General features: G+C 37.8%; 1 protein-coding gene across 2 annotated transcripts; it reads right to left on the bottom strand.

Annotated features, from left to right (window-relative positions):
- Nucleotides 1-753: 753 nt before the first annotated feature.
- Nucleotides 754-23,434, bottom strand: LOC132616526 (uncharacterized). Of its 2 annotated transcripts, none has more exons than XM_060330981.1 (2): nucleotides 22,681-23,434; nucleotides 754-2,097 (listed from the first exon to the last, which is right to left on the bottom strand). In XM_060330981.1, exon 2 carries the CDS (start codon nucleotides 2,029-2,031, stop codon nucleotides 1,012-1,014), a length of 1,020 nt encoding a protein of 339 aa, XP_060186964.1. In that variant the 5' UTR covers nucleotides 2,032-2,097; nucleotides 22,681-23,434; the 3' UTR covers nucleotides 754-1,011. The 2 variants fall into 2 exon arrangements, with proteins under 2 accessions (XP_060186964.1, XP_060186963.1); XM_060330980.1 differs by lacking the exon at nucleotides 22,681-23,434 and adding an exon at nucleotides 18,130-22,668 and having other exon boundaries at nucleotides 754-7,810.
- Nucleotides 23,435-23,987: the final 553 nt, after the last annotated feature.

Below are 23,987 nucleotides of genomic sequence, written 5' to 3'. Positions count from 1 at the left end.
TACTTTCCATCTTAGGCCCCTTCCAGTTCTTTCGTGATTTGGTTCAGACAAGCTTATCCTTTGTTCTATTCGTCGATATCTCATCTATTCCTCATGTTGTACAATCGATACAGACTTTTTCTTGATTTATTTTATGGGGTGACAAATATGTACCAGCCGCTTTGAGTATTCTTTCAACAAGCAAAACCTTATAAATAAAGCCCCCAACCTCCATCAGCACTCTGATTTTTTGTCATGAGCAAGCTGTTGGTTTCATCACTCTCTCGTAATTGATTCCATCCCCATTTTCTACCTCTCGAAAGTTGAGGCCTGAGAGATGGAGATCGTCCCTCAAAATGCATTGTTCTCACTTCTCAAGCTTCTTGTTTCTGAGACTTCTTCTTTTCTTGTACCTTCTTGTTTTTGTACATTGTACTTTCAAGATTGGTCTGGTGATCCAATTGCCACTGTTGGTGCTGTCTAATTTGTGACTAAAGAACACTTGCACGGTCAAAACATCTCTTTAGATACCTAATTTGTCCAGTTTTTTTGTTGTCTTTCATAGCGATTGATCATCTATAATAGTCATAGAATAGTCAAATAAGATCGTTACAAAAGAACACTTATATATATATGAGTTGTGGCTTGTTGCATGGTTCTAGAGGTTGTTAGCTAGCTAAAATTTGTACTACTTTTTTGCTTCCAAAACGATGCAGATATATTAAGCCAGAAATTTAAAGAGGTTCATTACAAATCAAGACCAATCTCGGAATATCATGAATCCAAAAATCCCAACTCTTTCGATAGATCAGAAAGACAATCCACTTGTATGAAAACTACAAAAAATATTGCAAAAAATAAGAAGAATATTTTGTCAATCTGGCCCTTGTATTTTAAAATTAAGCACTTAATACCCTTATATTATGAAAATCCTAAACAAATACTCCATTAAAAACATAAAGGTGAAAAGTAAACCACTTTCCAATGCCTCATGGAGAATCAACATACAGAAAAAAGGAGTTCAAATGCAAATTAAACTGTAGATGTCCCTTGTGAAGGCATAGGCATTATTGGAAGCCTTTCCTCTGAGATTTGAGAACGCAGAGAGTGCAAGTCACTGCCATTTGCAAGGCTATTGAACTCCACACATTTGGATGGCATAGTTGGATAGCGTCGTTGGCAGAATGTGACCAGCCTTCTAACGGAATGCAGAAGCTTCCTAGTTGTCTCGTCATTCATGATATGAGCAACACTATTTGTGTGAATCTTCTCACGAGCTGATCGTTCATGAATACCAACCATAGTAACCCCAATAGGCCAAGGTGCATTACCAATTGCTATCTTATTAACGTATTGATCCATTGCAGCACTATATTCCCTATTCATACAGCATTCAACCATCACAACTAGTGCTTTCCTAATGTCATCACCAAGTAACCTTTTCCTGCATAAATCAAATAATGGATTCAAGTCCCTAGCACGCTGCATATAAGTAGCCACCATCGAAATAGATTCCCCCTGATCTTCCTTCCGGTTATCAGCCTCATGATCAAGTTCTTGATTCCACTCATTCAACAACTTCTTGTAGAACACTAAAATCTTGTCCTCATCACACAAATCCTCGAAATTCATTTTCATTCTCTTCAAATCTCCTTCGTCGCGTTCTTTATCCTCTGTCGCCTTCCGCTTCAACATCCCTGACTTCTTCAACTCCAAAATATCTCTCAAAAAGTCATTTGTTTGCCCTTCAGTACTATCATCAACTTCAAACAATCCAGCTTTCAACACAAAATTCAACCTAACAAGCCTTGCCTCTTCATCTTCTCCGAATAAAGTCACCGGATGTTTCAGAAACCTAAGACGGCGAATAACTTCTTCTTGCGGAAGGGAGCTCAATAAAGAAGATTCTGGTTTGATCAGGTATTGGATGTTGGATAACTTTGACAAGTTGGTAAAGTGCTTCTTCTGTTGTTGTTCTGATTGCTTTTTACGTTCAGCTTCACGTTTTTCCTCTTCGCGACGTTTTTGTAAACTTCTCTGTTGCATCTCCATTCGATTGAAGAATTTCAGACCACCCCGATTGGCTTGAGCTAGGCTTTGGCGTAGATTTTCCGTTACCTGTTTCACTGTATCCATGTCACCCGCTTCTTCTAATCACTCAAATTTATATTTTCTTATTCCTTGGTTTTGATTTGTGAATTTGCTTTGCGTCTATCTTTATTTATTTAAAGAAGAAGCAAAACCAAATCCATGTAGAAATAGGATTTGACGCAAATCAAGTGAGAATAGGATTTGAGTTCATAGAAAGCCATGTAGAAATAGGGTTTGACGCAAACTAAGCGAGAATAGGATTTGAGTTCACAGAAATCCATGAAGAAATAGGATTTGACGCAAACCACGCGCGAATAGGATTTGAGTTCACAGAAAGCCATGTAGAAATAGGATTTGACGCAAACTAAGCGAGAATAGGATCTGAGTTCACAGAAATCCATGTAGAAATAGGATTTGATGCAAACCAAGCGCGAATAGGATTTGAGTTCATAAAAAGCCATGTAGAAATAGGATTTGACGCAAACCAAGCGAGAATAGGATTTGAGTTCATGACAGGAAGCCATGTAGAAATAGGATTTGACGCAAACCAAGTGAGAATAGGATTTGAGTTCACAGAAATCCATGTAGAAATAGGATATGACGCAAACCAAGCGAGAATAGGATTTGACGCAAACCAAGCGAGAATAGGATTTAACACAAACCAAGCGAGAATAGGATTTGAGTTTACAGAAAGCCATGTAGAAATAGGATTTGACGCAAACCAAGCCAGAACAGGATTTGAGTTCACAGAAAGCCATGTAGAAATAAGATTTGTCGCAAACTAAGCGAGAATAGGATTTGAGTTCACAGAAAGCCATGTAGAAATAGGATTTGACGCAAACTAAGTGAGAATAGGATTTGACGCAAACCAAGCGAGAATAGGATTTGAGTTTACAGAAAGCCATGTAGAAATAGGATTTGACGCAAACCAAGCCAGAACAGGATTTGAGTTCACAGAAAGCCATGTAGAAATAAGATTTGTCGCAAACTAAGCGAGAATAGGATTTGAGTTCACAGAAAGCCATGTAGAAATAGGATTTGATGCAAACTAAGTGAGAATAGGATTTGACGCAAACCAAGCGAGAATAGGATTTGAATTCACAGAAATCATGTAGAAATAGGATTTGATGCAAACCAAGCGAGAATAAGATTTGAGTTCACACAAAGCCATGTAGAAATAGGATTTAAAGCCAACCAAACGAGAATAGGATTTGATATTGCCAACATAATATATGGAGATATTATATATGGTTAATTACCTTTCTAATGGAAACGTAAAATCTTCCCAAATAAATTACATTAGACAAAATTGCAACATTGGACAAATTTGATAATTGTCACTATCCCTGCTAGCTGTTTTGTAATTTGTCAATGTTTAGTTTATTTAATTCGCGTAAATTTATTAAACAGCACGTCAAACGTGCCCATGTAAACATTATTATACCTAAAAATTGCAAGAATACTAAATAGTTTAATTTCATTTAAAAAGAAGCACTTTAATACTCCCTTTCCGCCGTAAAAACATCCAAACAAACACGAATATTATTCTTAAAAATTGCAAGAGCAATTAAAAACTTTAATTTCATTTACTTTGTCCGTCTCAAATTATTTATCATGGTTACTAAAAATAGTAGTTTCAAATAATTTGTCAATTTAGAGATTCAAGACACAATTTATTAATTTTCCTCATTTATCATTTATCATTAATGGAGATGACACATAAATAGAGTACACATTTAATGGAGAGAGATTATAACATAGACATAAATAAGGATAAAGTTAGTGAAATACCACTACTAATTAATATTTCTTAAGGGACGTGTAAAATAAAAAAGCGACAAATAATTTGAGATGGAGGGAGTAAAAAGAAACACTTTAAAATACTCCTTTTCAACCGGAAATATATCCAAAATAATTAGGGCTATTATCTATTATTTGAGAAGGAATTGGTATTTTATATCCAGGGAAAAATGTTGACTGATCATTTTGTTTTGAAAAGAGATTTGACATTGGATAAAGTCGTGATAGAAATCTTAATATCTGGGATTTTAAAATTTTACCTTAATAAATAGTTTCTTATTTTACCTCATCATAATTATAATCGTTGCTTTTTTTTATTTTATGATTGCCCTAAGAAGAAGTTATATATGTGGAATAAGGTGGGTGATAACTCATACTTTATATCACCTTTTATCATGTTAGAACAAAGGTATTACTCTGTTTATCTAGGATACCACAAATATATTGACTCTCTGTTTTCATTATATACTAAGTTAATTTCTATAAAATAATGACTCAACAATTATAGTCCTCGTATACTTTGAATTATCATTGTCTTAGACATAGAAGAATAATTTTTTAATTTGTATTATCTCTAAAAGATCATAAGGATTAATTTATTAATTTGTGTAATGTCATAAATATTTGAAAATCGTGATAAAAGTATATTTAAAATTATTTGATAATTTGAATTACAGTATTAGGTCGCATAAACAATAATAATTTTCATAAGATATTTTTAAAAAATATGCTTTTCAATTCACAAAAAATACATGTGTGCTATTATCAAAGCACAATTTTGGTTGACCTTTTAACCCTTAAAATTAAATTTCACACCATATAAAAATACTCTTTTAATTATTTTTCTAATATGTAGGACTTTGAAATTGAAAAAATACTACTTATTAAATCTCTTTATTTAACTATTTAGTAATCCTAATATTTTCAACTTAAAATCAAGAGTTTAAACAAGGTGGTTTGGAAATTTTTGTTTTTCATATCCAAAAATAAATAAAAAATGAACTAAATTTTTTATTATCATTATTTCCTTTCTTATTTGAACTATGTTGGAAATTAATGTAATATCTAGGATTTTATAAGAACTAATAATTTTACTTTCTATATATTATTTCAGTATATGAATAATGACGTGACTACAATTCATGCAATACTATTCTTTATGAACTCTTTTAATTTCCTACTCAAATAAATCCTCTTCATCGACTTTTTTTTTTTTATGTGAAAGCAGAACTCAATAATCAGGAGGTGGTGGTATATTCTCGGAGATCACAATGGGGATCTGGTCACTGCATTCTCAGATTACTATGGCCATTGCAGTAATAACATGGCTGAGGCAAAGATAATTTTCTATGGTATGATTTTGTGTGTTAATAGAAGGGTGAAAAAGGTTGAAGTGGAATCTTGATTCACTTATGTTGATTAACATGATTAATAACAAACTGAAAACAACTTGGGACTTGGACCCTCTTGTGGATCAAATATGTAACGTGACCAGTACTGGTATTTTTACTCGTGTACACAAGTTCAGAGAAAGAAACATGCTGACTGATTTCCTTGCTAATCACGGTTCCTACTTGTGCACACTCAAAGTTGAAGAGCATATTTACCGGCTCAAGTCAAGTTTTATGTATTATGCCTAGATTGAATTTTATCATCCTTCATGTTGTGCTGAAGGTTAAAGGGAATATCCTCCCCCTTGTATTACTCTTTTTTTACTATAGACAGGTAGGGATTCGTGCCTAAACACACCCCCACCCCACCCCCTACACCTCAATGATGGAAGTGTCTGTTTAAAAAAAAAAAAAAAAAACCGACAATCAGAATAAATAATCAAAGATATAAATGAGAGATAGAGAGTGAGCGAGTGTACCCAGTCAGATAATTTTGATAATTAAAGGAAAGATAAAAACTATAATAAGTTATCTTTCTTCATTTATTGAGCCAAATATGATAAACATTATCATTTTCAGGAACCTACATTTTATTTTATTTTGCAAATTTACTTTTTTATAACTCAGACACGTTTAATACTATACACTGCCAATTGAAAAATAAATTCTAATAATTTATGTAGCTGTCAGTGAATTCAATATTTAGATAATTTCTCAAATTTTAATACTCATCGACATGGGTACACGTGCTTTGCGCGTGTCCTAAAAGTTGTTTACGTGGATATTAAAAAGTAAATTATTAAACGATAAAAAGATCCCCGAGATGTTAACGGCCTTTCAATGCCCTTGAAAATTTAAGTTAATTCAGCGAGTCAAAATAATATTATATTCACCCGAAACATATAAAAAAATTAATAAACGTATATTTTGGATTTTAAAGCCAATTATATATGAATCATCCAGAGGCTAGCAAATCAAATCCTACCTGGATTAGAAGACACATCCATAATTATTTATTTGGAAAAAAGAATCGTGTTCCTAAGTACACGCAATTGTTGTCTAAAGCACCACTACACCTCCTGCAAAATCTTCATCTAACCGCTTTGACCTTGTTAACAAGATGTGTCAAATGAAGATAGTATTAAGTTGTGCCGCCTGGCAAAACTTGTGAACAAATGGTTTGTTCAGCGGACAAATCGTGCGGATAATTTAACAAGATTAAGTTGAACAAAGATAGTACTAAGCAACAAAGCTTGTGAACCATTGAACAAGCGTAATTGTTTTATATTTTTGGGTTGCGTAGCGCCAAAATTATTTTTGTAAAACTTCATTAAACGGGGATACAATATAAACAGTGGCCAAAATCATCCTATTTGTGCAAATTTCTCATATTTTGAAAAGGTTTTTTATGGATCAATTGAGGCTAATATTTGGGAAAATTTAATAGATGGTCATATAACTATCACTTTTTTTCACCAAATTCACTTAATTATGTTTTCTAACACAAAAATCACATAACTATCATTTTGTTTCACCAAAGTCTCTTAACTATGCTTTCTAACACAAAAATTACAAACCTTTGAGCTTACTAACACAAAAATCAACCAGTGATTAAACCGGGATCTTCTTCATTGGCCTCCCTTCAGCGAGAAGAAGTTATTAATTCACCGCCTTCGGTTTCTGAAACATGCGGTGATTTTATTTGGAGAAGATGAAAAGGCAAGGCTTGTTTGGTTGAATATTTTGGTTGAAAGCTGGATTATTTGAAGTTGATGATAGTGATATGACTAAAGGGCAAACGAATGTGATAGAATATATGAGTCCACCAAACAGTGTAGAGAACCTGGTTCTCTATCTGTTCCCTTAAGTAAAGACAAAAGGTAAATAACACAAGATATTTAAGTGAAAAACTCTTTACTCAAGGGATTAAAAACCACGACCTACCGGAGTAGGATTTCCCAACTTCACTAACTGAGCAACTTCTTATTACAACTTATTGCAACCTAGAAATTAAACTCTTAATCCCTCACCCCTTACAACAACTCTATCGTAAGACCTTTACAATAATTCTATTGCAAAGAACAAAACTTGACTAACTCTAGCCAAGAACCCAAACAAACCTTGACTAATTTTAGCCAAGTGAACAAACTCAGAATGGTTGTAACTCTGTCCTACTATTACACTTCTTTAAAGTCGTGTAGGAATACAAGTTAAGAACAAAAGACAAAGACTCTACAAACCTAAGGACTAAAGATATCTTCAGTGGTTGGGAATTGGTCCTTCTGTTTGTTGGAGCTTTGTTCTTGAGAGCACCTTAAGAAGCGGCTGCTTGCACTTTGAGATGTATAAAACTTTCTGATTTTGCAAAGTGTTGGGATTTCTCTTGCATCATGTTGCTTATATATGAGAGAAAAGTGTTGAGATGAAAGGGACATTGCATTGTCCACTAGCATGCTACAGTTGTGTTGCTGCACTATCCAGTCCGTACAGTGGCAGCAACTTTACCGCTGTAGAGTTGATCGAGCAACGGCTAGGGGACCTGATTCCATCTAATCTGTAACACCTCGTAACTTCGGACGAAAGTTTGACTCATAAGATGATAATATAATGGAACCAATATGAGGGTTATAGGAAGTGTTTTGAAAACCAATTAAGTCATAGGAAATGTCTTTGGGCAAGGAAAAGTTGGAAGCCACTCTACGGGGCATGTTTGCAAGTGAGTTTATAGAAGGTCTTACTTCCAACGACCATAACCCCTCTATTAATTTGGAATTTGGGAAGACTTCCTTGATGAAAGTTGTAGCCCTTTGGAATAGCTTTCCAACGGTATATTATGGGTCTTGAACGGAGCTATGTACAAGAAGGTATGCCTATTTTACCGAACACTGTACAGAACCGACACCCGTCGCTTCTCGGGGCGCGTGCGGGCGCGTGGGAGAGCGAGAGATGGTCCCGCTTCGCGGACCGATCGCGCAACTCTGAGTTTTTAGCTGCAGAATGTTGCGCGATGCAGCCGCATCGCGGAACCATCGCGAAACAGGTCAATTACGGGTCAAAAGTCGGGTTTATGCGTTTTCTTGTACTATTTGGGGTTGGGGTTTATTTCCCCAACACCCCATTCACGAAAATTCTCTCTAAACTCAGAGAAAACAAATCCCAAACCTCAAGATCTTCCAAGGTAAGTTTTTATCATGATTCTAGGTTGAATTTAAATCCCTAATCCCTTTTCTAACTTGAGTAAACTCTTCTAATCCATAGAGTTAGGATTGGAACATTATTGTTGGATGTGGAAACCCTAGAACCCGAATTCAAGAGGATTGGACTCCAAAAAGGTAATGTTTCTACTCCCTAATCATTTATAGTTGTGAATTGATGAATTCTTGGGAGAATAATAATTGGATTTGTTAGAGAGAATTATATGAACTAGGCTAGAGTTGTTGGATTGTTGACTTGGGATTGTTGTATTCATATGGGTGATGAAGAATGATGTTAATTGCATCTAATTGAGATTGTAGAAATAACTAGAAGTAATAGAATGGGGATTGGGTGAAGAAAACACCATTAATGAGGGTTATAGAGCTTCATGCCCACTAAGTGTTTGATAAAATGCTTAGATGAACAAAACATGGATATTGTTGCTAATATAGAGTCCCTATGGCTTGTATTGCTATAGATTGAAGTTTGAAGGGATTGAAGGACATTGGGATACGCTCAAAAGCGGGAAGTTAAGGTATGTAGAACTTCCATCTACATGTGGGAACCTCTACGTTTTTCCCCATGATCCGTTTCGTAAAATCTATGAAGTTCAAATCCTAGGGCATTAAACCCAACATATTGGTAGCCCGTAATTATGTATGTATGTACACGAGTTTCGTATCTATGTTCGTTATTGTATTCCTAACCTTCCATTATGGATATTAGGAATCCTAACTTAATCCATGAATCATGAATTCTTTCTCATGTGTTCTCATTATGTTCATATGAAACTGCATGAGTTATTTTGCAAGTCATAAACATGTTTTCAAGTCAACTACAAATACATGATTATGAACTATTGTATTACTCATAACTCAAGGATATGTTTACAACATTATTGCATGAACCCATGTTTACAAGTCATTTCGTGAAATCATGATTTCAAGACAAGTACAAGTAAATTCACGAAATTCATGGGCTTTTTAGCCAACTATATTATGTTCATGTTTTTGGGAGTTGCACAAATTACCGAGAAGGCTCAGATAGCCTGAAACTACGGAGCCACCGTAGGACAAGGATCGCTCCGCCCAGATAAGACGATACCTTAATTTTACACTGAATGGATCCATCAGGTACCTTACTACCTCAGGCAAGGTATGGGGGCTCTGCTGGTCCGGTGAGGTACCAGACTCCACGTACCCACGTGGTAAATTACTACCTTATACCCTGGCAAGGTATAGGGGCTCTGCTGGTCCGGCGAGGTACCAGACTCCACATACCCACGTGGTGATATGATATGTCGGTTTATGAAATGCTCTCCCTACTTATCATGTTTTACTCATGTTATGTATACGTATATGTACTCATGCTCATGTTCATGTCCAAGTTTCCAGTTTCAGTTCTTATCATGTTATTCCATGTCCCCTGTTGTTTCTTCCAGTTGCTTTACATACCAGTACATTCAATATGTTGACGTCCCCTTTTATTGCCCGGGGGCCTGTATTTCACGATGCAGGTACGGAGTTACAGGACGACGCTTCTGATCATTAGGATTTACTCGTACCAGCTTATCGGTGAGCCCCATCTCATTCGGGGTTTAAACATTGTATTTCTCTGTTTAGTTTTGCATGTAAAGGTATGCTGGGGGCCTTGTCCCAGTAATTATGTTTTCCAGTCAGACTCATGATAGAGGTTTCATAGACTAGACCAGTCAGTTATGTTATGTCAGACATTTGGAGTCGTATAGCCATTTTGGCTCACTCATGTTTTAAACAGGTACTTTATTAAGTATTATGAATTATTACGTTTTACAAAGGCTCATCATGCATTCACGTTATATTCCGCTTATGTTATGCATCATGATGATTTAGCAAGTCATGTGGTTCGCTCGGTCACATGTAGTCAGGCACCGAGTGTCGTGTTACGTCCAGGCCATGGTTCGGGGCGTGACAAAGCTTGGTATCAGAGCCTAGGTTCAAGGATCTTTAGGGAGTCTATGAAACCGTGTCCAGTGGGGTCTCTTTTATATGTGTGAGGGCCCCACACATATAAACAGTTGACCACCAAGACATTCAGGATTGTCTCATTTCTTTCCTATTCTAGATCGTACAGTTAGAGCAGTATTTTTAGGATGGCTTCCTAATTCGTGCGTGTACGTGTTTCCAGAAAATGCCTTACAAGAGAACTTACAAGAAGAAAAACACAGCCACCAGCCAAAGGGCTGCCGCCGGAGTAGCTCACGGAGATACTGTTCCAACTCAGGCAACAGCTCCAACCGCCTCTACTGTTACACCTCCTAGTGCTTCAGACAGGGATGTTAGGAGTGCTATCAACATGCTCACCCAGCTGGTAGCAGCTCAGGCCCAACGTCAGGAATCTGGGTCAAGTTCAGGAGGTAATGGAGAGTCATCTAAGACGAAGGATTTTCTTAGAATGAATCCCCCAGTATTCACGGGGACGAAGAAAGATGAAGACCCTCAGGACTACATTGATGCTCTACAAAAGATCTTCAGGGTTATGACAGTTACCGAAACCGAGGCAGCTACTTTTGGAGCTCATCAGCTACAGAGTATTGCTAACACATGGTATGAATCTTGGGAATTGTCCCGAGGTGAGAATGCGCCTGATGCTACATGGGATGAATTTGCTAGTGCATTCCTAGACCACTTTATGCCAGTAGAGCTCAGAGAGGCTAAGGCTGAACAATTCCTGAAGCTCAAACAAAATGGCAGACCAGTTCAAGAATACTATTGGGAGTTCGTTAGCCTGACAAAGCATGCCCCACACATGTTACCCGATATGAGGGCAAGAGTGAGAAGATTCGTTGGAGGTCTTGATTCCCATTTGTATGATGGAGCCAATATTGTTGCACAGAATGGGACAATGACTATTTCCAAAATGGTTGCTTTTGTACAGGGCAAGGAGACAAGGCTAAAGGAGGAAGAAGCCTTACAAAAAGAGAAGGACAAGGAGTTCAGCAAGAGAGTCAAGTTTACCGGACAGTTCAGCGGGAACCGAAACAGGAAATTCTTTAAGAACAGGTCAGCAGTACCGGCTCCGTCCTCAGCAAGTGCCCCACTTCCTAAGTTCCGCAATGATAAGAAGCCGAATTTCAGGCCATCAAGTTCGTACCCTCAAGCTAGTGGGGGTCAGTCAACTAATACTTATCCGATGTGCGGCAAGTGTAATAAGAGACACTTAGGTAATTGTCGTGTGGGTACTGATGCCTGTTTTAGATGTGGTCAGAAGGGCCATTTTCAGAAAGAGTGTCCATCAACCAGGCAGGGTACTGGAGGTAATACGACGCCATCCATAAATTCAGCGGTTCCTCGTAATAATCAGGCCCAGCAGGGGAACAATGCGGCTAGGTCTGGAAACACAAGCGGGGGGCGAAACCGCATGTATGCATTGACAGGCCGTCAGGATACAGAAGCTCGAGCAGATGTTGTTACAGGTACTCTAACAGTTTTTATTTTCGAAGTATATGCCCTTATTGACCCAGGATCCACCCTATCTTATGTAACCCCTTTTGTTGCTAAGAAATTTGGTATTGAACCTGAAAAATTGCATGAACCCTTTGAGGTGTCCACCCCCGTTGGGGAATCACTCACAGTTAGACATATGTATAGGGGTTGCCCAGTTTTGGTCTACCACCGCAGAACCATAGCTGATTTAGCAGAATTAGAAATGGTAGACTTCGATGTGATCATGGGTATGGATTGGTTAGCTTCATGTTATGCCACAGTATGTTGTAGAACTAAGGCAGTAAGATTCGAGTTTCCTAATGAGCCAGTCATAGAATGGAAGGGTAATTCAGTAGTACCCAGGGGTAGATTCATTTCTTACCTAAAAGCCAGGAAAATGATTTCCAAAGGTCATATCTACCACCTAGTTCGAGTCAAGGATTCAGATGCTCAGACTCCAACTCTTCAATCTGTTCCAGTTGTAAATGAATTTCCGGAAGTCTTCCCAGAAGATCTTCCAGGAGTCCCTCCTGACAGGGAGATTGAGTTTGGAATTGATTTACTTCCCGATACTCAGCCGATATCTATTCCGCCATACAGAATGGCTCCAGCAGAGTTAAAAGAGTTAAAAGCCCAGTTGAAAGATCTTCTTGATAAGGGGTTTATTAGGCCCAGTGTTTCGCCTTGGGGTGCACCAGTCCTATTTGTCCGAAAGAAGGATGGTTCTTTACGTATGTGTATAGATTACCGTCAGCTGAACAAGGTCACCATTAAGAACAGGTACCCTCTTCCTAGAATCGATGACTTATTTGATCAGCTGCAAGGCGCCCAATGTTATTCCAAGATTGATCTCAGAACAGGCTATCATCAGTTGAAGGTTAAGGAAGTTGATATTCCTAAGACAGCTTTTAGGACCCGTTATAGCCATTTTGAATTTCTAGTTATGTCATTTGGGTTGACAAATGCACCAGCTGCTTTCATGGATCTTATGAATAGGGTCTTCAAGCCTTATCTCGATTTATTCGTCATTGTCTTCATTGATGATATTTTGGTGTATTCCCGTAATGAGGTCGATCATGCAGAACATCTCAGAATGGTGTTGCAGACTCTTAAAGATCGTGAGTTTTTTGCAAAATTCTCAAAGTGTGAGTTTTGGCTAAAATCAGTGGCATTCTTAGGCCATGTGATCTCGGGTGAAGGTGTTAAAGTTGATTCTCAAAAGATTGACGCCGTAAAGAGTTGGCCCAGACCCACCTCAGTTTTTGATATAAGAAGTTTCTTGGGTCTGGCAGGCTATTATCGACGCTTCGAAGAAGGATTTTCTTCTATCTCGGCTCCGTTGACTAAGTTGACACAGAAGAAAGTTAAGTTCCAATGGTCAGATGCGTGTGAGCGAAGCTTTGAGGAGTTGAAGAAAAGATTGACTTCTGCTCCAGTTTTGACTTTGCCAGAGGGAACTGAAGGATTCGTGGTTTATTGTGATGCTTCGGGAGTTGGTCTCGGATGTGTCTTAATGCAGCATGGTAAGGTTGTAGCTTATGCATCTCGTCAACTCAAGGTACACGAAAAGAATTATCCGACTCATGACTTAGAGTTGGCAGCTGTAGTTTTTGCACTTAAGATATGGCGACATTATTTGTATGGAGTTCACGTTGATATCTTCACGGATCATAAAATCCTGCAATATATCTTCAGGCAAAGGGAGCTAAATCTTAGACAGAGGAGATGGCTCGAATTGCTTAAGGATTATGATGTGGATATTCTCTATCATCCGGGAAAATCAAATGTTGTAGCCGATGCTCTTAGTCGACATTCCATGGGAAGTTTAGCCCACGTGGACAAGGATAAGAGAATTATGGCAAAGGAAGTTCACCGTTTGGCCAATCTTGGAGTTCGACTTTTGGAATCCGAGAATGGTGGTGTGGTTGTTCAGAATAGTGCTCTTTCCTCTTTAGTCGTTGAAGTCCAGGAGAAACAATTTAGTGATCCCTATTTATTGCAGCTAAAGGAGGGGATTCACAAGCATAAGACAACGGCTTTTGAACAAGGGGGAGATGATGGTACCTTGAGGTACCAAGGCAGATTATGTGTCCCAGATGTAGATGGACTCAGAGAGCGAATCATGTCAGAAGCTCACAATTCCAAGTACTCCATTCACCCAGGTTCCACTAAGATGTATCATGATCTTAAGGAAATTTACTGGTGGAACGATATGAAGAAGAATGTGGCAGATTTTGTAGCTAAGTGCCCGAACTGTCAGCAGGTGAAAGCCGAACACCAGAGGCCTGGTGGCTTGGCTCGGAATATTGATATTCCTGTCTGGAAATGGGAAATGATCAATATGGATTTTGTATCAGGTTTACCTCGTTCAGCTAGGAGACATGACTCTATTTGGGTGATCGTTGACCGGCTTACTAAGTCAGCACACTTTTTGCCAGTCAAGACCACAGATTCAGCAGAAGATTATGCCAAGCTGTATGTTAATGAGATTGTCAGATTGCATGGGACACCAGTGTCCATTATTTCAGATCGTGGTGCTCAGTTTACAACGAACTTCTGGAAATCCTTTCAGAAAGGATTGGGTACCAAGGTGAACCTCAGCACAGCTTTTCATCCACAAACAGATGGCCAGGCAGAGCGTACTATTCAGACTCTGGAGGATATGTTGAGAGCATGTGTCTTGGATTTCAAAGGTAATTGGGATGATCACTTACCTCTCATTGAGTTTTCTTATAATAACAGTTATCATGCTAGTATTGGGATGGCACCATTTAAATCTCTGTATGGGCGAAGGTGCAGATCACCAATTGGTTGGTTCGAAGTAGGTGAAGCAGAGTTGTTAGGACCAGATTTGGTTTATCAAGCTATGGAGAAAGTCAAGTTAATACAGGAGCGTTTGAAAACAGCTCAGAGTCGCCAGAAGTCTTATACAGATGTGAGACGAAGGGATTTAGAATTTTCAGTTGATGATTGGGTGTTCCTTAAAGTCTCACCTATGAAGGGTGTTATGCGATTTGGCAAGAAAGGGAAGCTCAGTCCCAGATATATTGGACCTTACAGAATTTTACGAAAGGTCGGTCTAGTAGCTTATGAACTTGAGTTGCCACAAGGGTTAGCTGCTGTTCATCCAGTGTTTCATGTATCCATGTTGAAGAAGTGTGTGGGAGACCCTTCGTTGGTTGTTCCTGCTGATGCTATAACAGTTAAGGATGGCCTCACCTATGAGGAGATCCCTGTAGCCATTCTTGATCGTCAAGTTCGCAAGTTGAGAACTAAGGAAGTAGCCTCAGTGAAAGTCCTGTGGAGGAGTCAGAAAGTTGAGGAAGCTACATGGGAAGCCGAGGAGGATATGAAATCCAAGTACCCGCACTTGTTTCAGCCTGCAGAAGAGATTTATGATGAAGCACCAAGATTTTGAGGTATGTAAGCTTTCTTTTCATGCTTTGGGTCGTGTGTGGCCAATTTATAGTGCTAATGTGATATAGCCCTGTGAGGCAATGATATTATGGGTTGTTGTGACAGGTTGGTAGTGTCATATTACAGAGGAATCTCTGGCGAAATTTTTGTAGAATCCCGAATGCTTATCATTCGAGGACGAATGATCCCAAGGGGGAGATATTGTAACACCTCATAACTTCGGACGAAAGTTTGACTCATAAGATGATAATATAATGGAACCAATATGAGGGTTATAGGAAGTGTTTTGAAAACCAATTAAGTCATAGGAAATGTCTTTGGGCAAGGAAAAGTTGGAAGCCACTCTACGGGGCATGTTTGCAAGTGAGTTTATAGAAGGTCTTACTTCCAACGACCATAACCCCTCTATTAATTTGGAATTTGGGAAGACTTCCTTGATGAAAGTTGTAGCCCTTTGAAATAGCTTTCCAACGGTATATTATGGGTCTTGAACGGAGCTATGTACAAGAAGGTATGCCTATTTTACCGAACACTGTACAGAACCGACACCCGTCGCTTCTCGGGGCGCGTGAGGGCGCGTGGAAGAGCGCGAGATGGTCCCGCTTCGCGGACCGATCGCGCAACTCTGAGTTTTTAGCTGCCGAATGTTGCGCGATGCAGCCGCATCGCGGAACCATCGCGAAACAGGTCCATTACGGGTCAAAAGTCGGGTTTACGCGTTTTCTTGTACTATTTGGGGTTGGGGTTTATTTCCCCAACACCCCATTCACGAAAATTCTCTCTAAACTCAGAGAAAACAAATCCCAAACCTCAAGATCTTCCAAGGTAAGTTTTTATCATGATTCTAGGTTGAATTTAAATCCCTAATCCCTTTTCTAACTTGAGTAAACTCTTCTAATCCATAGAGTTAGGATTGGAACATTATTGTTGGATGTGGAAACCCTAGAACCCGAATTCAAGAGGATTGGACTCCAAAAAGGTAATGTTTCTACTCCCTAATCATTTATATTTGTGAATTGATGAATTCTTGGGAGAATAATAATTGGATTTGTTAGAGAGAATTATATGAACTAGGCTAGAGTTGTTGGATTGTTGACTTGGGATTGTTGTATTCATATGGGTGATGAAGAATGATGTTAATTGCATCTAATTGAGATTGTAGAAATAACTAGAAGTAATAGAATGGGGATTGGGTGAAGAAAACACCATTAATGAGGGTTATAGAGCTTCATGCCCACTAAGTGTTTGATAAAATGCTTAGATGAACAAAACATGGATATTGTTGCTAATATAGAGTCCCTATGGCTTGTATTGCTATAGATTGAAGTTTGAAGGGATTGAAGGACATTGGGATACGCTCAAAAGCGGGAAGTTAAGGTATGTAGAACTTCCATCTACATGTGGGAACCTCTACGTTTTTCCCCATGATCCGTTTCGTAAAATCTATGAAGTTCAAATCCTAGGGCATTAAACCCAACATATTGGTAGCCCGTAATTATGTATGTATGTACACGAGTTTCGTATCTATGTTCGTTATTGTATTCCTAACCTTCCATTATGGATATTAGGAATCCTAACTTAATCCATGAATCATGAATTCTTTCTCATGTGTTCTCATTATGTTCATATGAAACTGCATGAGTTATTTTGCAAGTCATAAACATGTTTTCAAGTCAACTACAAATACATGATTATGAACTATTGTATTACTCATAACTCAAGGATATGTTTACAAGATTATTGCATGAACCCATGTTTACAAGTCATTTCGTGAAATCATGATTTCAAGACAAGTACAAGTAAATTCACGAAATTCATGGGCTTTTTAGCCAACTATATTATGTTCATGTTTTTGGGAGTTGCACAAATTACCGAGAAGGCTCAGATAGCCTGAAACTACGGAGCCACCGTAGGACAAGGATCGCTCCGCCCAGATAAGACGATACCTTAATTTTACACTGAATGGATCCATCAGGTACCTTACTACCTCAGGCAAGGTATGGGGGCTCTGCTGGTCCGGTGAGGTACCAGACTCCACGTACCCACGTGGTAAATTACTACCTTATACCCTGGCAAGGTATAGGGGCTCTGCTGGTCCGGCGAGGTACCAGACTCCACATACCCACGTGGTGATATGATATGTCGGTTTATGAAATGCTCTCCCTACTTATCATGTTTTACTCATGTTATGTATACGTATATGTACTCATGCTCATGTTCATGTCCAAGTTTCCAGTTTCAGTTCTTATCATGTTATTCCATGTCCCCTGTTGTTTCTTCCAGTTGCTTTACATACCAGTACATTCAATATGTTGACGTCACCTTTTATTGCCCGGGGCCTGTATTTCACGATGCAGGTACGGAGTTACAGGACGACGCTTCTGATCATTAGGATTTACTCGTACCAGCTTATCGGTGAGCCCCATCTCATTCGGGGTTTAAACATTGTATTTCTCTGTTTAGTTTTGCATGTAAAGGTATGCTGGGGGCCTTGTCCCAGTAATTATGTTTTCCAGTCAGACTCATGATAGAGGTTTCATAGACTAGACCAGTCAGTTATGTTATGTCAGACATTTGGAGTCGTATAGCCATTTTGGCTCACTCATGTTTTAAACAGGTACTTTATTAAGTATTATGAATTATTACGTTTTACAAAGGCTCATCATGCATTCACGTTATATTCCGCTTATGTTATGCATCATGATGATTTAGCAAGTCATGTGGTTCGCTCGGTCACATGTAGTCAGGCACCGAGTGTCGTGTTACGTCCAGGCCATGGTTCGGGGCGTGACATAATCCCTCTAAAAGCGTATTTGGTCCCTATCCAGCTCCTCATTTGGTCCCTTTATAAACATATCTTGCAGCTTGTGTGGTGAGGCTGATTGCATCCAATTCTTCAGAATGTCATCCCATCAGTACGTGATGTATTGTAAGATTAACCAAGTCATCAAGTTAACCTTATCACATCTGATTCCTTGAATGGGATGCGTCAGATCATCACGACACAGGGTATCATGTCTCATCATTCTCCCTATCGAATGAACCTGACCGCATCTGGTTCCTCGAATAAGGTTAATCACACCACAAGGTATCATGAGTGAGGACACCTGATCCCATCTGGTCCCTCCAATTAGGTTTGTCATTTTCAATTATTATAACATGTGGTACCACTCAAATGAGGTTTGCCAAATCATCAAAACATAAGTTATCATAACTCATCAATTTCCCCCATTTCGAAGATGACAAATACATGGCGGTATTCCCCCTGAGGCCCAGATGTCCCACTTATTTGTCATTGTCAAAACATCATAACACAAAATACCACATAAATGAGGTTTGTCAATTCATCAAAATACAAGGTATCATAGCTCATCAATTTTCCCCTTTTTGATGATGACACATATAATTGTATTCCCCCTGAGGACCAAATTCCTCACTTGTTCCTACTGAGAGTCAAAATCATTGTTCAACACACTTATCCAACAAGCACTAAACATTCAATACACTTATCGAACAAACACTAAACATTCAACACATTTATCCAACCAGCACTAAACAAACTCCCTGACTTCCCTAATCATATTCCCTTCTTTTGGCATCATTAAAAAGAGCAAACACAAAGCATTTGCACAGTAATGTTAAGTGACATTAACTCAGGGCCACAGGGCAACACAGCATAAGTAATCAATAAAACAAACATGGCTAAATAATATTGCATAAACAAAGATAATGGCCAAATTTGATTAGCAGCAAAACCATAGTATGTCCAGCAAGCACAAAATAGTTTCAAAAAAATAGACCAAAATGCCAATATCAGTATAACCCAAAAACATAGAGAGTCAATGGATTAGGAGCATCAGAGGATTTTAGGAAGAGGTTATAAGAAGCAGGAAGAGAAAAGAAAAAGGCTCAGTTTAGAGCTTAGAGAGAAGCTTATCAATGTACTTATTGGCAGCTCGATGATCATGAACTAGCTGTTGAGTCAAGTTTTGTAGACCAGCTACTTCAGCCTTGAGCTTAGAATTTTCATCCTTTATCTTATTTAGGGTACCAGGTCCCTCTGTTCCCCGTGAACGTTGTTGTAGCTCACCTTTCAAAATCGCAATTTCAATGGCCTTATCCTGAGCCTTTATCAAGCTTGAGATCACAGAATTGATTCCAACTCCACCTTTCTTTAGTATGCATTCACAATCCATGAGAGTGCTCTCAGTTAACAAGTGCATTTTGGTACCCAAGTTTGCACTGCCTGTATCCTAAAGTGCTCAAAGATTTTAGTAAGGAAAAATCCATAAGGTAGCCCATGCCTGCCATCCCTGATTGTAGCAACCGTACTCATGTGCTCTAGGCAACAACAGTGTGGTTGTCCAAGGCTTCAATCAAGCATAAATCAGGGATCGCAGCTACAGATCTTCTTTCTGAGCAGGGCAAGATCATTTTGTTTACCAATTCAAAAAGCAACTGATATACAGGTTTGAGCTGTTTCTTGAACATTCTTTCTCCATTTATGGATCCTTCTTGTTTGGCAATGTTGTCCAGAAAACGAGGTGATGCAGAGACATCCTTAACAGATTTCAACCCATCAGTAGGAACTTGTAAAATTCTCAAATGGCAGTTCATAAAGTGTAAATTCATAGCCATTCATAGACACTAGCAGTGTGTCATCTGAGATGAGCAGGTTAATAAAGAAATCTACCACTTCATCCTCAAACACTTTTGGGATTAGGGGTTTGAAGAGATGAGTCCATTCCTAAAACTCAACTATCTCCATCAACTCTTTCATGTCAGGCCGCCCAGTAATCTCAAGGTCAAAAACTCTGCCTTTTAGTACCTTGAGTTCTCAAATTTTCCTTCCTTTCTGATTCTGATAGTTCCACCTTTTGCCTTTTAGAAGAGGAACCGGGTTTCTTCCTCATGCTTGACTCTCAGCACCTGGTTCTTTTTCTCTTATTTCAATTTCCTTCTCAACCGCCTTTTCAGACTCAACCTCTTTTAACTTCCTTTTCTTTGAATTTTTTCTTGAGAGTGTGACTTCTGCCTAGGGGCGAAATTATAGGGGTGCAAGGGGTGTCAATCGAACCCCCTTCGTCGAAAAATTACACTATATATATGGGGTCAATTTTTTGATTCATGTGTAAATATTAATGTTGCATCCCCTTAACATATTGGAGAACTCAACCCAGCGGCTGAGGTGCCTATTATTGAGCCCATGATTGTGGGTTCGATTCTCTGTAACAACACTTTTTAACCCTTTTTCATCCAGTTCCTTTTTCTTGAACCCCCTTATCAAATGTTCTGGCTCTGCCCCTGCTTCTGCCACTTTTGCTTCTTCCTCCTCCACTCCCACATTTCTCATGCATTAGGTCTTTTCAATTTGTGATTCTTCTACCTCACCCACCAATCCCTTAGTCCTTTTCACTGGTTGATCCCTTTTTCTTAGGACACATTTTCTTTTTTAATTTTTGAAGCATTCTCCATCTGAGCTTTTGCTTTTCCTCTAGTAATTGGTCCCTGTCTTGATTCGGATGACCTCAATTTTTCTTTCTCTTTCTGAGAGGACCTTGTGTTTCTTTTAAATCACAAACTAAGAGACTCATCCTCAAAATGAGTGAAGACAATCAGTTCTCTTCTTTCAAAAAATTCTCATAAGGGTACAGTAATTGTAGGTACATAGTGTTATACCTCTTTTTAACCGGATCAAAGTAGAATACAACATATTGGTGATTCCTAATTATTTAAATTAAGGAGTCGTCAGGGTGAATTAGGACACCTATTTGTAACTAAGTAAACGTAAATTAACTCAGATTAATAGCCTACTTAACTAAATGTGATTCTAGATAAGGGTTCTTGGTTATCGTAAAGGGAAGGGATTAAACATCCTTTAAAATCCGTTAACTATGATTAACCGGCCAAACTTAGGTTAATTATTCTAAGGTCTAAAATTTAAGAAAATAGCTTTGGATACTAAATATTTGAGAAAAAAAATAACTTGTAACTAACAAGTTTAAAATATTAATATGTGAATGATAATAGTCAACTCAAGTTTCAAAGAAGATCAAAAGATGAAAATTCCCTCATGTCCGTGAGGGTTTTTAGATGGCAAAATAGCTACAAGAATGATTTGAGCATTCATGGGTTCTAGGAAAATATTTAACCATTCAAAAGTTTTATCCAATCAAATGATCATGAAAGAAAATATGTTGACTTAAAACATGGCCAAAATCTCCAAAGTTCTTATCCTTAAAAAGAAAAAAATCTTATAAAATGGAATTTTAAATCCATGTGTTTCAAAGCCATGATTTAGCACAGAGTTAAATGAAATCTAAGAGAGTACACAAGTTTAAACGACGAGCTTCATTTATACAGTAAAAACAGCTGCTTCAATAATTTAGAATAAGGCCGAGTTAGTAACTATCCTAACAAGATTATTCCAGATTTTAAAAGTGTTTACGAAAAAAGGTGATGCACTCTAGATGGTGAAAATAAGTACTTAATATTAAGAGTGGTAACCCTAAATGATAAAAAAATCTACCCATTCTAATCCTACGTGAATCATAAGTTCCACACATAATTTCAAACCATAAACAAATCCAAAACACAGATAAATTAGCAATCATAAAAGCAGAGGGTGAAATAAAATGAATGAGGAAAGGGGAGAAGAGAAAAGAATAAAGATGTCATACACTACTTTATTTTATCAGAAAATGAATGGAATTCACAGACTGCTATCAAAGTTCTCACTTTTTAGAGAGAGAGAGAGAAAAAAAAAAACCTCAACAGATGCACTACACCGCAATGGTGGTACTTTTATTTGATGCCTTAAGGACACGACCTTTGAATGTAGAAAACATCTTATAACATGAAAAGAGGACAAATTGTAAACTTGAGCTGCTAAAAGTTTTCAACCACATTTGAACTATTTATTAACTCCATAGAGATGAAGATTAATCATGAGGTTCATAAAGGCTGTTGAGCTAATGATACATAGAGTTTTCAAGCACATATTGAGCTAATGATATAAGTCAAAACATTCCAAAGTTAAAAAATGATAAACTTTCTTGAATCTTAAACAATGCATCCAGTCCGAAAGGCACACATTAAGCTTCTACTCTTGCCAATTTATTTTTAAAAAATCTGATTCTAGTAATAGGCAAACAAGCAAGACAAGCGATTTCCTATAGGCATAATTTAATACACAAGCTACAAATCATGAATAATGACAATAAACTAGAAGCTTGCTGAAAACTTATATTTCATGATATTTAACATTAGTCTAGCATACTTCATAGCATGAATACGACTAAATATCTTCAAAATTGAAAAAAATATGAAGAGACACTACTGACCTGCTATGGGTGCAGTGAAATGGGGTTTTAGATCTCCGGTCTATGCTCGAGCACGAACGATGCTCAGATCCGAAGTTTTAAACAGAGATAATAAGAGAGTAAATAAGCTTAGTGCTTTGAGCGGAAAAAAAAATAGCATGATGAATATTAATAGTTCAAAGGGGAGAAGTGGCGGCTAAAAGCTTTTTTTTCAATGGCTGCTATAGCTGGGTATTTATAGATACAACTAGGGTTCCTAGAGTGGCCTTTGGGCAGATTTTTTGAATTGATTCAAAATCAACAAAGAGTTATGAAATTTGAACGTTGTGACAGCAGAAGAGAGGGAGCAGAGGCCTTTGTACGAAAATGGTAAAAATATGCAAAATAAAATTAAAGAAATTCTCACTCTTTTCAACAAATGGACTCTTAGTCAAATAAAGCATTCAAGAAGGAGAGAGGAAAAGATTTTCACTGAAATGGGGAAGCAAGTCATGAGGGAAAATCAATTGTGGTGGAGTTTTCTCCAGAAAAGGAAAAGGAGGGCAATTTGGTACTTTCTGGGGGGCTTCAGATAATTCTAGAATATAGGGATTTGAAATGGACCTTTCCTGATTGGGCCTTCAGTTTAGGACTTGGGTCATGGGTTGCGATTGGGCTTGCGGCTGATTTGGGCTTTAATTTGTTAGTCTTTTCTCCTTGTTCTTTTGATTTTTTTTTTTTTTTTTGAGCTTCATAGTTGGATAAAAATATACTTTTAACCATATTATATAATATCATGTAACAATAACGTATTAACATTAAGCAATTCAATTACTTAACAAAATTATAGTTGTTGCACTTAAATAAATTATGGGATATTCAAAAGTTTATTGAAATAAAAATGTTGTAGTAAAAATATAATAGTAGCTATTTATAAAGTGTAAAACTAGAATAGTATTTCTACTTGATTAAGTAAATGAACATGAGGAGCCTGATGATGAAAAAGAAGGAAAATAATAATATTAATAACACTAATAGAAAATAATGATGATGAGAATAATATTAATACTAATTGAGTTTCTAATAGTAGCGACGATACAATATTTCATTTATTACCAACTTAGAAGCTCAAGAAAAAAAAATTGGAAGAAAGGAGAGTCAAAATTGGGTGTCAATACATAGTGGGAACCTGGTTCTTCCTCTGGTACAGAAGCATTTTCCACTACACGATGATTCTTTTCCTTTTAGACTGAGGAACCGGGTCCCCCCAAGGTCCCCCCATCCATCAACTTCTCAATGGACAATAGAGAATTAACAACAATCTTTTCCTCCTCACTAGATAAAATGTT

The sequence above is a fragment of the Lycium barbarum genome, chromosome 11, assembly GCF_019175385.1.
Source record: "Lycium barbarum isolate Lr01 chromosome 11, ASM1917538v2, whole genome shotgun sequence".
NCBI classification, from domain to species: Eukaryota; Viridiplantae; Streptophyta; class Magnoliopsida; order Solanales; family Solanaceae; genus Lycium; species Lycium barbarum.
This window is presented reverse-complemented; position numbering and strand designations above follow the sequence as displayed.

What these genes read in the sequence shown, in the direction of transcription:
- LOC132616526 (XM_060330980.1), bottom strand. Translation starts at nt 2,115, where the DNA reads ATGGATACAGTGAAACAGGTAACGGAAAATCTACGCCAAAGCCTAGCT.